General features: G+C 52.5%; 6 protein-coding genes across 6 annotated transcripts in view; 4 read left to right on the top strand and 2 right to left on the bottom strand.

Annotated features, from left to right (window-relative positions):
* Positions 1–915: 915 nt before the first annotated feature.
* BO82DRAFT_386269 (mitochondrial 37S ribosomal bS1m domain-containing protein) lies at positions 916–4872 on the top strand. Its single transcript, XM_025638241.1, has 6 exons — positions 916–1038; positions 1096–1147; positions 1211–1343; positions 1399–1689; positions 1764–2266; positions 3224–4872. Exons 1-6 carry the CDS (start codon positions 1017–1019, stop codon positions 4647–4649), a joined length of 2427 nt encoding a protein of 808 aa, XP_025488076.1. The 5' UTR covers positions 916–1016; the 3' UTR covers positions 4650–4872.
* Positions 4873–5176: 304 nt separating this feature from the next.
* Positions 5177–5931, top strand: BO82DRAFT_357825 (40S ribosomal protein eS17). The gene is made up of 4 exons (XM_025636125.1): positions 5177–5220; positions 5285–5410; positions 5483–5680; positions 5753–5931. Exons 1-4 carry the CDS (start codon positions 5200–5202, stop codon positions 5825–5827), a joined length of 420 nt encoding a protein of 139 aa, XP_025488075.1. The 5' UTR covers positions 5177–5199; the 3' UTR covers positions 5828–5931.
* Positions 5827–7459, bottom strand: BO82DRAFT_357823 (Rtr1/RPAP2 family protein phosphatase). The gene has a single exon (XM_025636124.1). The coding sequence runs from the start codon at positions 7253–7255 to the stop codon at positions 6266–6268; it is 990 nt and encodes a 329-aa protein (XP_025488074.1). The 5' UTR covers positions 7256–7459; the 3' UTR covers positions 5827–6265.
* A 67-nt stretch (positions 7460–7526) lies between these two features.
* Positions 7527–8171, bottom strand: BO82DRAFT_170432 (uncharacterized protein). The gene has a single exon (XM_025630344.1). The coding sequence runs from the start codon at positions 7921–7923 to the stop codon at positions 7600–7602; it is 324 nt and encodes a 107-aa protein (XP_025488073.1). The 5' UTR covers positions 7924–8171; the 3' UTR covers positions 7527–7599.
* Positions 7994–12492, top strand: BO82DRAFT_343827 (SH3 domain protein). Its single transcript, XM_025633636.1, has 3 exons — positions 7994–10230; positions 10287–10382; positions 10439–12492. The coding sequence occupies exons 1-3, from the start codon at positions 8421–8423 to the stop codon at positions 12226–12228; spliced, it is 3696 nt and encodes a 1231-aa protein (XP_025488072.1). The 5' UTR covers positions 7994–8420; the 3' UTR covers positions 12229–12492.
* Positions 12493–12774: 282 nt separating this feature from the next.
* cwc25 (U2-type spliceosomal complex subunit CWC25) overlaps positions 12775–12978 on the top strand; it is a 1899-nt gene continuing 1695 nt past the window's right edge. The window contains exon 1 of the mRNA XM_025638240.1: positions 12775–12924. Coding sequence (XP_025488071.1) covers positions 12899–12924 — 26 coding nt within the window. The 5' untranslated portion in view covers positions 12775–12898. The remainder of the gene's footprint in view (positions 12925–12978) is intronic.

Raw genomic sequence — 12978 nt, 5'->3', positions numbered from 1 at the left:
CTTATACTTCAACAGCCATGTCATTGGCCAAGCTTGAGCCAGGCTTAAGTTTTTAATTGTGGTCATGGCGGCCCCTATCATAACTCATACCCAATTTCCACCGTCGCAATTGAATATGCCTTCGACTATGTGAATTAACGGGTCTCAAATGTTCGGTTAATCGGCTGTTTCTAGTGGCAAAATAAGCATTGCAACGCGCTCGGCTATGGGGATGAAATATGCACTTGAGCATGCTACTGAAACACCAGTTCATTCTCTAGAAGTTTTCTTGTTGTTGTGGTCATGGTTGTGGTGAGACTAAAGCATCATCCATGTAAACTTTTCTGAGGCAGGCAACTGGGCCTTTTTCCAAAAGCATACGGGACAGTGCATACTAGACAAGAGAAGCTAATGCATTTGTTCAAAGCTTACGGAGGGCGGCGGCTGCATCTATAGTTGAAGAGGTGTATGACCAAATAATTTCTATAACTGGGTTCTGGGATGAGAGTTCGGTAGCAATGTCATCATCAGAAGTCCTGCTTTTGATCGCTGTAAACGGGGTCACTTGCCTGATCTATCTTCCCAGGTACATCAAAGACCACGATCAGGAACTAAGAAACGCTGTTATCGTAAATCCGGTCTAGAGTGCTTATCCGATAACGCAATGTCAGCGAATCTGCCTCCCTTAAATCCGCCTACAGGCGCTTGGGGCAGACTCAGTGGACAACAGCCAACAGCCAGCCACAATTTGAACCCCGGTAATGTCGCGGAGCTAGATGGCCATCTCCTATCTAGTCGCGATCTGTTTCCAGTATTTGTAATCAGAGTGGGCGCCTATCGAGTTCGTATGATATGACCAACAGTGGATCGTAGTGGGGGGGCATATAGTTCGTCATTTGAGGGGTAACGGTGTATCCCCAGGTATTCAAAAGGGCAAGGAAATCACCCCTCGAGATATTCCAAGGGAGTCGAAAACTACCTCTGAAACCTGCTCATTCCAATTTAGAACAAGCAAGACTAGTACCACTATACTCAATATGCCTAAAGTCCTTCTTACTGGTAAGAAAGGCCCAGCTCATAGTGCTTGCTGTGGAGAAGACTGACATTCTGTCTCAGGAGGTAGTGGCTTCATTGCTGCTCACATCATCGACAATCTTTTGGAGCGTGGGTGAGTGCGATGGATTTAAGTTGGGGTTTATTCGAATGCTGACCGAAAACCCCCATACTGTAGATTTGATACAGTCGTTACGGTGCGGTCCGATGAAAAAGGACAGAAAATCCTTAATGCGCATCCAAACACGCCAAAGGAGAAGCTCTCCTACATCATTGTTCAGGATGTTGCAGCAGATGGCGCATTTGACGAGGTATGGCCGAATTCGTTTCTCTACTTGTGCCATGGCTAAGCATTCTTGAATTTAGGCTGTTAAATCCGATCCGCCCTTCGACTATGTTCTACACACCGCATCGCCATTTCACTTTAACATCTCAGACCCTGTGAAGGATTTTCTGGAGCCAGCCGTGAAGGGTACTACTGGCATATTGAAAGCAATCAAAGCCCATGCTCCGACTGTTAAGCGTGTGGTGGTCACCTCATCCTTCGCTGCAATCGTCAACCCTAAAGCACATGCGAAGGTTTACAGTGAGGAGAACTGGAACCCTGTAACGTGGGAGGAGGCGATGGATCCTGCTCAAACATACAGAGCAAGCAAGGTGCGATGCACCCGTCTGTCATTTAGAGCCCCAATCCACGGTAGCTGCCTTACTGACTTTCTTGCTTGCATCAGACATTTGCTGAAAAGGCCGCTTGGGAATTCGTTGAGAACGAAAAGCCAAACTTCGACATTGCAACCATCAACCCACCTCTGGTCTTTGGCCCTGTTGTTCCCTACCTGAATTCCTTGGACGCCATCAACACTTCCAATCAAAGACTTGCAAACCTGGTCCAAGGGAAATTCAAAGATGGTCTTCCTCCTACGGGTACGTTCTTGTGGGTAGATGTTCATGATGTCGCATTAGCCCACGTTAGGGCTATTGAGGTTTCTGAGGCCGGTGGCCAAAGGTTTTTCACTACTTCTGGCTACTTTACCAACAAAGAGCTTGTGGAAGTGGTACGAGAGTCGTTTCCCGAGGTCGCAGAGAAGCTACCCTCAACGGATGCGCCTAGCGACCTGCCTGATAATGTGTATGGCTACGACAACAAGAAGTCGATTGAGATTCTAGGTATTCAGTATCGGCAACTGAGGGAAACGGTTGTTGACACAGTTAAGTCAATTCTCAGCGTTTCTGCGTGATCATATATGATGTTGCGCCACGTATCATCGATCTGAAAGAGCTAGTAAGTGTTAACTACATATTCAAGACCTTATGACCTGAGTACCCCACTTCAAAAATATCATGAAAAGACACTGAAAGGATCCGAAACGCTCTGCATTGAAGAATCATGACCGAAGCCTACTTTAGATGCAGCAACATTGATTGTGACAGTATTATAACTCTCAGTGTGAAGAAAATGTTATACTATACCTTTCAGATAGCTCATTAGGAGCCCTTCACTGTTCGCGTTGAGAAAATGTATCTCATTGTGCTGTCCTGGCCTTGAGACTCTGAGACCTTTCAAAGCATCATATTGATGTGGGCAGACGTCTGGGAGGTAGATCTTATAATCAGCCATGTAGACGGAAGACCTACCTTTGAATCTTTGAAGATAGCTTAATGCTTATGATATCCCAACATTCCCTAGTCAACATTAGTCTCTTAAAATGGTGTTTACACCTTCTATGTAGCAAACATTCTAACAAGCTGAAGCGCCTCGCATATTAGTAAAATCCTTCTACCTGATCTCTAAGCACCGACTTCAAAGAAAGCCCGACAGCTGCTGTCAGCTTTCTACCATATACAGTGTTTGCAAATCAGATATCAGGTGCGACGTCGATCTAGGTACCGTGGTCAGTATTTTGAATAGCGATATTCAGACCACCGCCAAAATATTGATCGGATGTAATATTCAGATAGACCCTGGTGCCACACGGGCAAATCAGCACCACCTACGGAAGAAGGATTTTTGAATTCGTGGCTTGACATCGCAGCCAACAGGCTTTACAACCCTGCGATGGGTGATCAGGTGCATGGTGTGTTGTTGTGGGCTGCCGTAACCCACGGCTTGGCGCGGCTGTAGAGGATTGTCCGCTACAATCAACTTTTCTCCAGCTTCCTCAGGACAGAGACCACCCGCACAACGTCCCAGCCATCAGTCCCGCGCCATGGTGACAGCCAGGCTATCCCCGACAGCAAACTTGCTGCGGAAGTCTCGCTTGTTTGCACTTCCGCAGGCCTTGGCTCCGCCTCAAGAACGACCAACTTCGAGGCAGGTCGCTGAATCCGATTCCGCAACCCTTCCTCACCCAATTCGAGCGGCCATTGTCACACCATCATCTTCTCTTCTGAAGGGTGACTGGGGTTTGAAGAGACCCTTGCCGGCAAAGACAACGTCCGCTAGATCCTCACGGCCTGTGGTTCGACTCAATGCTTTAGACACCTTTGAACATACCACGGATTTCGAATCCGCGGCGGATCATACGGTGACCTTGGAGAAGTTTCAAGAGCTCCATTTGCCGATGTCCCTTCCTGAGAAAGTCAGCTACTCCAGCAATATGGCTCCTCGGCACTCGAGTCCTTTCGAGGCCCGTTTGGACAATACCGAAACAAGCAACGGCCTCAAAGACCCGGCCGCCAAAAAGTTCCGCCATTCTGGACCATACCTCGCCAGTCAGACGGAGGCGGAGTTCCAGGCCTACTTGGATACTGTGCGCAGGGACAAGCCGAAGATCATGAAAAAGTTGCGCAGTTATTTCGTCGCAAAGAAAAAGGCCGAGCGAAGAAAGCAGGCACAGGACAGCGGAGATTTTGCGGGCATCGATGAACCCTTCGTATTTGATGCGAAAGAGTTCCAGGCATATGTCAAGTCGCTGCGTACGGATCCATTCAGCCTAGGCCCAGTGATCTTCCAAATCCTGGATCTCCCACCACCTCCTATGATACCTTCCGACCTGATTGGAAAGACCTATTACCTACCTCCTGCCCCCCAACTGTCTGCTCCTGAGTATGTTGCGTCCGGACCTCCGAAGACGCACCCCTCCGCAGGATTGTCCTACACCAGGTCTCACGCCTTGGTTTACAACCATCCCAGATTTGGACCTCAGACTTATCAACGTCCTGTTGAGGCACGTGTCTTGCGTCCCAAGGGCAGGTTCAAGAACAAGGGAGGCAAAGCGGTTGGCGGTGTTGCTGGTATCGTTGTGGAAGATCTCAACGCCATGGCCTTCACTGAATATGACGGGCCAGCTGGCCTTGATCAATTTGACGCCTCTATCCCTGGTGGTGCCAAGTACTGGGTCAACCCTATTCGGGCTTCCATCAATTCATACGGTCGCATTGATTTGGCTAGTTACCGCGCTACCGTTACGTCTAGAGCACCGTACGGAATCACAGAGTACCAGAAGCCGAGAGTAATGCAAGTGCCCCGTTACGTCGCTCAAAGTGGCCAGCGGCAGGTGCCGAGGTTGGATAGAGCCCGCCCTCAGACCGGCACATTCTCGGCGTCGGAGGACTTAAGCTCCCCAGCGGATAATCCGGAGGCTCTCGCACGGGATCTCATGAAGAGCTTTACCTAAGTATGAGCGAGACCTATCTGGTTTAGTGGTATTCTTTTTTTCTATCTCGATGGTGCAGCTTGTTTTTGCAGCTATTGGGGAGCTGTGCGGTCTGTATGAATATGCGGTTTTCTGGTCAATGTAGAGCTACTCCTGTTCTTTCTTTCTTTTTCTGTTGTATAAGCACATTGCAGTCCATACATAGTAGCAGTTTCACCTGTTGCCAAACCATTCTCAAGTTCTGAAACGCTCGCCTGGTCCCCAATTTACTCGTAATGGCTCCTTTGACTACCAATGAGAATTTTCAGTATAAGTCGTTAATGAACGGAGTACTAGATAGTTCCTTACGTATAACTACTGGTGACTCAGTAGTTGGTCAGCCACAAATGCTGCTTAAGCATTGGTTGAGAGTAATGATCACGTGCAGATAGTTAGGGCTGACCGACAGGGCGACTACCAGCACGTGACCCGCACACGGCTAAGCGAGGGCGGGTGTCTTTGAGGATCGGGAGACATAAGGAATCTTGGTCGGAGTTTCGAACATCCATCCAGCCAGCAACAAACCGCCAAAATGGGTCGCGTCCGTACCAAGGTGAGCAGAGACCGCACAGAAATCGCGTGTTGATGCCACAATTCTAATGATTTTCGCCGTGTAGACAGTCAAGCGTTCCGCTAAGGTCATCATCGAGCGTTACTACCCCAAGTTGACGCTCGACTTCGAGACCAACAAGCGCATTTGCGATGAGATCGCTATCATTGCCTCCAAGCGTCTCCGCAACAAGGTTAGTCGAATTTGCGCGCGCCGCAAGAAGCTAAAAACCCGGAGTGGATCGCTGATTTTTTGTTGGAATTAGATTGCTGGTTACACTACCCACCTTATGAAGCGTATCCAGCGTGGCCCTGTCCGCGGTATCTCCTTCAAGCTTCAGGAGGAGGAGCGTGAGCGCAAGGATCAGTACGTTCCTGAGGTCTCCGCTCTGGATGTCTCCCAGACCGAGTCCGGCCAGCTCGATGTCGACGCCGACACCAAGGATCTCCTCAAGAGCCTCGGTGTAAGTTTCCCTCCAACCATGAATCAGATAGTGGGGAAGTTGAAGCAAGCTAATATGTCTCACGTTTTCTAGTTCGACAACCTCAAGGTCAACGTCGTCAACGTCACCCAGCAGCAGGTTCAGGAGCGCCCCCGTCGCTACCGGTAAATCTGTGCGCCCGCGAGCGGAAAATGAAAAAGTTTCACGATTGTCTTGGGTCGGTCCATGGCGTTTTCATGCTTGTTCTGGCAGGCTTCCAGCTACCATTGTAGTCTAGAAACAGACTCGTGAGGAATGAACATGACTTTCGTCAAACAAGGTGTCGCCGATTCTCCTGACGGAGATGACGCTTGATTGCCAATTCACTTCCCGTTCAGCAGCTGGTCTCACGGCTGGTTGCTGCGTAGGAATTCCATATGTCATCGCCAATCCGACAGCCATGTCTTGTGACTCTATGATCGATGCTTTTGCCGATCTTCAGAGATGCTATATCGTCTTAGATTTTGTAGATTGCTATCTTATCTGGGTATCATCCTGGAATACAACGCCCCTTGTAATGCCAATGGCTCCATTCAATCATTACTGCCATTTTTGCCCTCGGCAAGCTCAATGATCACGAGGCACATACCCTTCGATTGAGCCCCCTTTCTCGTCTCCGGGGCGCATCTGCGGTGCCGTCACAGGTCCAGCAGCGCGACTGTTCTCCTGCACGTTAACATCCACGCGACCCGTGTACAGTGCCGGGTGAGCATCGCCACGCTCAAGGGCAAGCTCTTGCGAACGTGCGTCATCACGAACCGACAGCTTGGCCATGTGATCGAACACGTCGCTGGAGCTTGGTCCCTCGTGCACATGCAAGTCCACTAGCTGACCGGTGACCTCGTTGACGCTGGCCGCGCTCCGCATCTTGCCTTTTCCTTGCTGCTGTGTTCTGGCCCGTTCCTCTTCGAGGAGTAGGATATGGGCGCCGTGGGCATCGTCCGCTCGTCGTTCCCACACCGGTTGCTCGGCGAGCTGCACTCGGATAAACATCGCCCGTTCCGCACACGCATCGGAGCACCACATCTCCAACTTTTCTTTCGGGACGATGTTCATCTCGCGCCCGCGCCCGCCGGGCCCGCTGCCCTTCGCGCCCCACGTGATGCGAAAGGCGCCGCGAGAGTCCTCCTTGCGATGTTCGTGGGGACAAAGAGTATACCCGCACAGTCCTTCGATGTTTCGTTCCAGAATCAGATTGTCGTAATCGGCGGGTTGGAAGGGTGTCAATGCAGACTTGAAGGCCCGAGCATCTTCGGGGGACGGGGAGCTGGGATCGGCGGACGGTGAGGTGGGGAACTGGACGAGGTCGAGAATGCGATCGAGAATGAGAGCCTCCGCATCCTTCTGGGCTTGGATCTGGCGCGCATGGTGCAGCGCAATCGCCATATGACGGGGATCAGTACCGGGTCTGGATGTTAATGCTCCTTGCTCCTGTCGTGACATGCCGGCTTTGGGTGGCGATTGACGAGCGGTAGCAGGGTTTGAGCGAGTTAACGAAGCGGAAGCTGCGTGCGCGGATGGGAGTGAGGTTTTCAGTACTTGTCGACCGGAGGACATATTTACGGAGAGATTATATATACAACTTGAGAAAAGAAAAACGGGGAGGGAAGACGGATATGAGGTGAATAGTGAGTCGGATGGAAAGGGAAGGTCGGAATGAGAGTTGAACAAGGTGCAAATTTGGTCGGGTCGGCAGGAGGCAAAAACCCCGGATTGAAAGGGAAGCTAAGCGCACTCAGGTAACAAATCACCCACTTGGATGACGATGAGGTTGGTTAGTCCTCCTCACTCATACTTATGACCTGCTAGCTGCTACATAATCACCTATCGGTGGCCAATTGCGACTGTAATCAGGAGGTCAGGAGAAGAATGACAACATGTGCACCTGGTAGTCACCCAATTTAGGTGCCCGTCTGCTTGTGAGGTTCCCAACTCATGAAATGTGTTGATTGATTGATTGATTGGCAGGCAATGGAATCGGTGGATGACCGGTTCAGCCTCTGCTCAATCTTATTAGCCGCCGATCGCCCCCGTGGTGGAGCTGCTTGTGAGAGCGGGCGAGCAAGAGAGAGAGTGAGAGAGTGAGTGAGAGAACTTAAGAGAAGTGAAAGAGGACTAAGGAGGGTCCGTCTGTCTGTAACGAGTCTAACAACTCTGTAACTACACTTTAGTCTACTTGTCGTAACTGACTGTACATACTGTACTTGCCTTACATTTCCGTACATCCTCTCGGTTCATTCCTCCCTCTCCCTCTCCCTCTCCCTCTCCTCCCCTCCTCCCCCCCAAATCCCCACCAGCTCATCATTCCCTACTTTCCGCCTCTGTTTCTCAATTCCTCCCTTCCCTTTTTGTGAATAATATATCATCTCGTGAGCAGTGTGTCCTTCTGAATGCAGTAAGTTTCTCACTAGCCTGGATCCCACCAGCTGTCCTTCTGGCGGTGTGTGAGCGAGCGTGTCCGATCCCACCCCCTCCATCGGCCATGCTCTGACGTACGTCAGTCCACCAGGCTGACATATTCTTATTGTTATTTTCCTTGTCCTCAAAGCAGACCACCTCGCAGTGAAGCACATCTCGCATATGTTGAACTGCATAAAGCCGTACATAATTTAGTGCTTTTGCCTGCAGATATTCCGCCTGTCTCTTCGATTCGATCCATTCCTCCGATCCCAACTTGAAGTCTTCCATTCCACCTCCGTGACGGGAACCTTCAACTTGCCAAATGTCCAGTCCGCCATTCACGGTCAGAGCGGTCTTCGAGTATTCTTCGGACCACGATGACGACCTTAAGTTCGCTATCGGACAGATCATAACCGTTACAGCGGAGGAAGATGCAGAGTGGTACTTTGGTGAGTATGCGGACGACTCCGGGCGCAAAGTAGAGGGCATTTTCCCCAAGAATTTCGTCGAAAGATATGAGCCCCCTGCACCCCCGCGACCGACTCGTCCCAGCAGACCCAGGAAGGAAGCAGAGCCAGTTCCGCCACCCCCGGAGCCCGCTGCTGCAGCTGCAATCCCTGCTCCAGAGAGTTCCTACCACCCCGAGCCCGAGCCCGAGCCCGAGCTTGAATTTGAGCCTGAGCCTGAGCCTGAGCCCGAGGTTGTGAAGACACCTACAGCCGTACCTCAGCCACCCAGCTCTCCCCCTCCAGCTCTAGCATCGCCGGCAAGTGAGATTCCTCCGTTTAAGCCGGTAGCAGCTCCAGTTCCCCAACCTTCCACGAGGGATGCTGGTGAACTCGTCCCTAAACCTGTATCCAAGCCGCCGCCTCCCGCTGTCGCCGAGAAGCCAACCGGGTCGTCTTTCAGGGATCGTATTGCGGCGTTCAACAAGCCTGCTGCGCCGCCAGTTGCGCCCTTTAAGCCAGGCGGGCTCTCTCAGAGCTCCAACACCTTTATCCGGAAACCATTTGTTGCACCGCCACCTAGTAAGAACGCCTATGTACCGCCGCCCAGAGAGCCTCCCCCGCAGAAGGTATATCGCAGAGAAGAGGATCCTGATGTTCAAGAAAGAGTAACGAGAGAACTTCCTACGCGAGAGCCTCCTGTGTCTGAGGCCCGTCCTCTGTCGAGTGATGGCCCGGAAGAAGGCGTGGAGGATCAGCCCAAGCCAACAAGTCTCAAGGAACGTATTGCGCTGCTCCAGAAACAACAGATGGAACAGGCTCAACGTCATGCCGAAGCTGCGCAAAAGAAGGAAAAGGCGAAGCGGCCTCCGAAGAAGCGTCTCGAATCTCACGAAGACACTCTTCCTACACAAGATCTTTCAGCTGAAGGAGCCGAAGCACACGATCCGGCACGAGAACATGCTCATGAAGCAGTGGGACCAGCTGTGCCGCAGCCTGCAATGCCACCCCCGCCTGCGCAGGAGCTCGCCAGCGACACCAATGATGCGGACGATTCTGCTGCTGCCGACACGGAGGACGCGGAAGAAACTTCCACGAGCAAGGAAGACTCGGACGAGCGAGCCCGTGCAGAGGCTCGACGTCAAGCACAGGCTCAGGATGCGCATGCAAAGGCGGAACGTACAGATGAGCCGCAGTCAGATGAGGATAACGAAGAAGCCGAAGAGCCAGCGCAGGAGGGCGAGGACGAGGACGAAGAGGAGGATATTGACCCTGAGGTCAAGCGAAAGATGGAACTTCGAGAGAGAATGGCAAAGATGAGTGGTGGTATGGGTATGATGGGTTTCTTCGGGCCCCCTGGTGGTATGCCTATCCCTGGTGCGGCTCGCAAACCAAAGGCGCCTGCGCCTGCGGAGGCAGAGAGAGCCATTGATGATGAGAGCTCCCGTCCCGCCGCAGCCCCTCCGGTCCCTATCATGGCCTTACCTGGAATGAATGCAGGAAAGCCTCCAGTTTATCCTAATGTCCAGAAAGAGGAAGAAGGGCAGGAGGAAGAACAGGAAGAGTCTCCTGCAAGCCCGATAACTCAGCAGCATGCTGCACACGAGGTTCCTGATGTAGAGGAAGTTGTCCATGAAGAACCCCCTCAACGTCGTATGTCTGTCGATAGACCCTTTACACCGCAAGGTACGGAAGATGCTGTTCAATGTCCACGAGGGCTACTGCTGACAATCCATTCATAGAGCGCGCAGTTCCTCCCCCTCCCCCACTCAACACGCGTCCGGTACCACCTCCAGTTCCTCATGAACAACCGTTGTCCCCTCCGCCGATTCCAGGATGTAAGTTTACTCGAACTAGTGCTAGGTGTTAATTTGTATTGACTTGGAGGAACTAGCTCAATCTCTGCCCCCACCCAAGGGCGCTGCACCTGCCGATCCAGGAGACGAATCTGATGACGAATTGTCCCTGCATCCGAACATTACGCCGGCCACTGCAGCAGCAGAGCAACCAGCACCTCCGCTCCTCGACCATCTCGACTCTCGCCGAGCATCGACATACGATACAACATCTCCCTTGTCACCGACACTCCCTGCAGACAAGAGAATGAGTCGCCCTCCTCCCCCGGTACCAGTCAATCCCCCAGTCTCATCTCAGAGTAGACCCATCCCTCCCCCTCCTCCAGTCAATATTCGGCGAAGGTCTACAACGGACAGTCGGACAAGCATGACTTCACAGCCCCGCCAAGCCGGGGAGGGTACCGAAGGCGAAATCACTGAATATGATGGCGACTACGACACGGACATTGCATCTGGTGCTAAGTTCAAGGATGCTCTGAAGTCACACGGCCGCGATTCTAGCCTCGACGAAGGTGTCATGACCGACGAGCACTCGCTTCGATCTCCTGGTAGCCCGCCCCAGACCCGCCTCCCGCCTCTCCCTCCTCTGTCTGCCCCACGAGCAGTGCCCCCTCCGCCGCCGATCCAGCCTCCAAAGAGTTCCGGCAGAGACTCTATCCAGTCGCCTAGAGGACCTCCACCTCCTCCACCGCAAAGAGAGCCTTCATATGGCGGTGACGATGATGAGTATGATCCTTACCGTTATACTGCTCCTCAGCATGGCGTGCCTGTCTCAAGAGCACCACCACCGCCACCTTTCCCCAGCGGCCCGGCGGAAGCTCCACCTATGCCTCCTCCGTCTGCTGAAGACGAGTCCGATGATCTTTATGAAGCTTCACCCGTTCAAACTTATGGCGAGACGTCCATTTCGTCGCCTCGTGAAAAGCGTACCTCGATGGCTCCTCCGCCCCCTAGTCTACCTCCGCCTACACCTCGTAGCAACCGTGCATCGCTGGACATTCCAAGAGCCCAGCCCAGTGTCCGGAGATCTATGGATGTTTCCCGTCCATCTATCGATTTAGGCTTTATTGCCACGGACGTTGACTTGGCAGAGAACACTCTTTGGTGGACGCAACCCAATACCCCTCCCCCTGTTTTCCAGAATCGCAAGGATGTTCTTCTCGAGTTCGAAGAGTCAAATTCCTCCAAGCGGGGCGGTAAAACCACTGTGACCAAGGATGTTTATATCTTGTTCATCGACTACTCCCAAACTGTGATATCTGTGAACTTTGATGCTCGCAACCCCAGTGATGCGGCCCTCGAACAGCGCCACGAGGCGCCTCCTCATCAGCCGCGTCAAGATCAACTCGAAACTGCCCACAACCAGATTGGCACGCGCATTGCGAATGCAGTTAATGGCATCCAAAACACTACTGTCGCGGATGGCACTCCACATGGCCTGGTGCAGCATCTGCTCAGTCCTCTGTCTGATGTCCTGCTTCCTGTTGGCACGCGCGCCTACGGTGCTCTGGTTTACTCGAACCTAGCCAATGCCTCGGTGCAGCAAAATGATGAGATCCGCGCAGGAGATGTTGTGACTTTCCGCAACGCACGGTTCCAGGGCCACCGTGGCACCATGCATCAGAAGTACAGCTCTGAGGTTGGTAAGCCCGATCACGTAGGCATTGTGGTTGACTGGGACGGCACCAAGAAGAAGATCCGCGCCTGGGAGCAGGGCAGAGAAAGCAAGAAGGTCAAGATGGAGAGCTTCAAGCTGAATGACTTGCGCAGTGGAGAATGTAAGGTATGGCGTGTGATGCCTCGGAGTTATGTTGGCTGGGATAAATAAGGAAGACGCACTGTGCGGCCCTCGAAGACTCGTGGAGAGCTCTGCTGGTATGTGTACTGCGGATAGGCTTGCCAGGAGGTCTGTGTGAGCATAGGGGGGGGGATGTTGTTCGATGATCTGCTTCCATATATTACCTACCTTTCTTGTTGTACGTATCTATCCATTGAATGTCGTTCAGTGCAATTGCCAAAGCACTGCGATGACTGTTGTTTTAGTTTTGCTGTCGGCATACTCCATTACATCAACAACTGCTGAATCTTTGAGAATCCTTCCCTCCCAGTATTGCCAGTATCGCTCTAGATCCTTGTGTCACCACACCGTACAATGTATTTTGTGTATAGAACAATAGCTACATGATTCATGTAATGGCCAAAGGCAGTCAGTAATACGGAGACTGCGTAGTTAGTCGACAGTTGGGCAGAAAGTGCGACCCGCAGTGGCGTCCATGGCACATGCAGTCCGCCGCTCCGGCCACCGCCCCTGGGCCCCGATCGGACCCATCCTTCCTGATTAGGAACAACCACCCACCCAACCCATCGTCACAACCGCGCCGGAGCTGCCTCCTTCCATCCATCTCTTCTCCTCACAACACCCTGCCAACAAACCACCCACCACTCCCTACCACACTCCCATCCCCATCTTCATCTAGCTCGCAGCAGCAACCGCAAAGATGGGTGGTGATCTCAACCTAAAAAAGTACGTGCTCCCCCCCCCCCCCCCCCCCCCCCCCCCCCCCCCCCCCCCCCCCCC

This window comes from Aspergillus uvarum (assembly GCF_003184745.1).
Source record: "Aspergillus uvarum CBS 121591 unplaced genomic scaffold BO82scaffold_62, whole genome shotgun sequence".
Taxonomy (NCBI): Eukaryota; Fungi; Ascomycota; class Eurotiomycetes; order Eurotiales; family Aspergillaceae; genus Aspergillus; species Aspergillus uvarum.
This window is presented reverse-complemented; position numbering and strand designations above follow the sequence as displayed.

What these genes read in the sequence shown, in the direction of transcription:
- BO82DRAFT_386269 (XM_025638241.1), top strand. Translation starts at nt 1,017, where the DNA reads ATGCCTAAAGTCCTTCTTACTG. An exon ending in GACAATCTTTTGGAGCGTGG is followed by an intron (nt 1,148 to 1,210) that starts GTGAGTGCGATG and finishes CCCATACTGTAG; the next exon opens with ATTTGATACAGTCGTTACGG. An exon ending in CAGATGGCGCATTTGACGAG is followed by an intron (nt 1,344 to 1,398) that starts GTATGGCCGAAT and finishes TCTTGAATTTAG; the next exon opens with GCTGTTAAATCCGATCCGCC.
- BO82DRAFT_357825 (XM_025636125.1), top strand. Translation starts at nt 5,200, where the DNA reads ATGGGTCGCGTCCGTACCAAG. An exon ending in TGGGTCGCGTCCGTACCAAG is followed by an intron (nt 5,221 to 5,284) that starts GTGAGCAGAGAC and finishes TTCGCCGTGTAG; the next exon opens with ACAGTCAAGCGTTCCGCTAA. An exon ending in CCAAGCGTCTCCGCAACAAG is followed by an intron (nt 5,411 to 5,482) that starts GTTAGTCGAATT and finishes TGTTGGAATTAG; the next exon opens with ATTGCTGGTTACACTACCCA.
- BO82DRAFT_357823 (XM_025636124.1), bottom strand. Translation starts at nt 7,255, where the DNA reads ATGTCCTCCGGTCGACAAGTACTGAAAACCTCACTCCCATCCGCGCAC.
- BO82DRAFT_170432 (XM_025630344.1), bottom strand. Translation starts at nt 7,923, where the DNA reads ATGTACGGAAATGTAAGGCAAGTACAGTATGTACAGTCAGTTACGACA.
- BO82DRAFT_343827 (XM_025633636.1), top strand. Translation starts at nt 8,421, where the DNA reads ATGTCCAGTCCGCCATTCACGGTCAGAGCGGTCTTCGAGTATTCTTCG. An exon ending in TAGACCCTTTACACCGCAAG is followed by an intron (nt 10,231 to 10,286) that starts GTACGGAAGATG and finishes ATCCATTCATAG; the next exon opens with AGCGCGCAGTTCCTCCCCCT. An exon ending in CCCTCCGCCGATTCCAGGAT is followed by an intron (nt 10,383 to 10,438) that starts GTAAGTTTACTC and finishes TGGAGGAACTAG; the next exon opens with CTCAATCTCTGCCCCCACCC.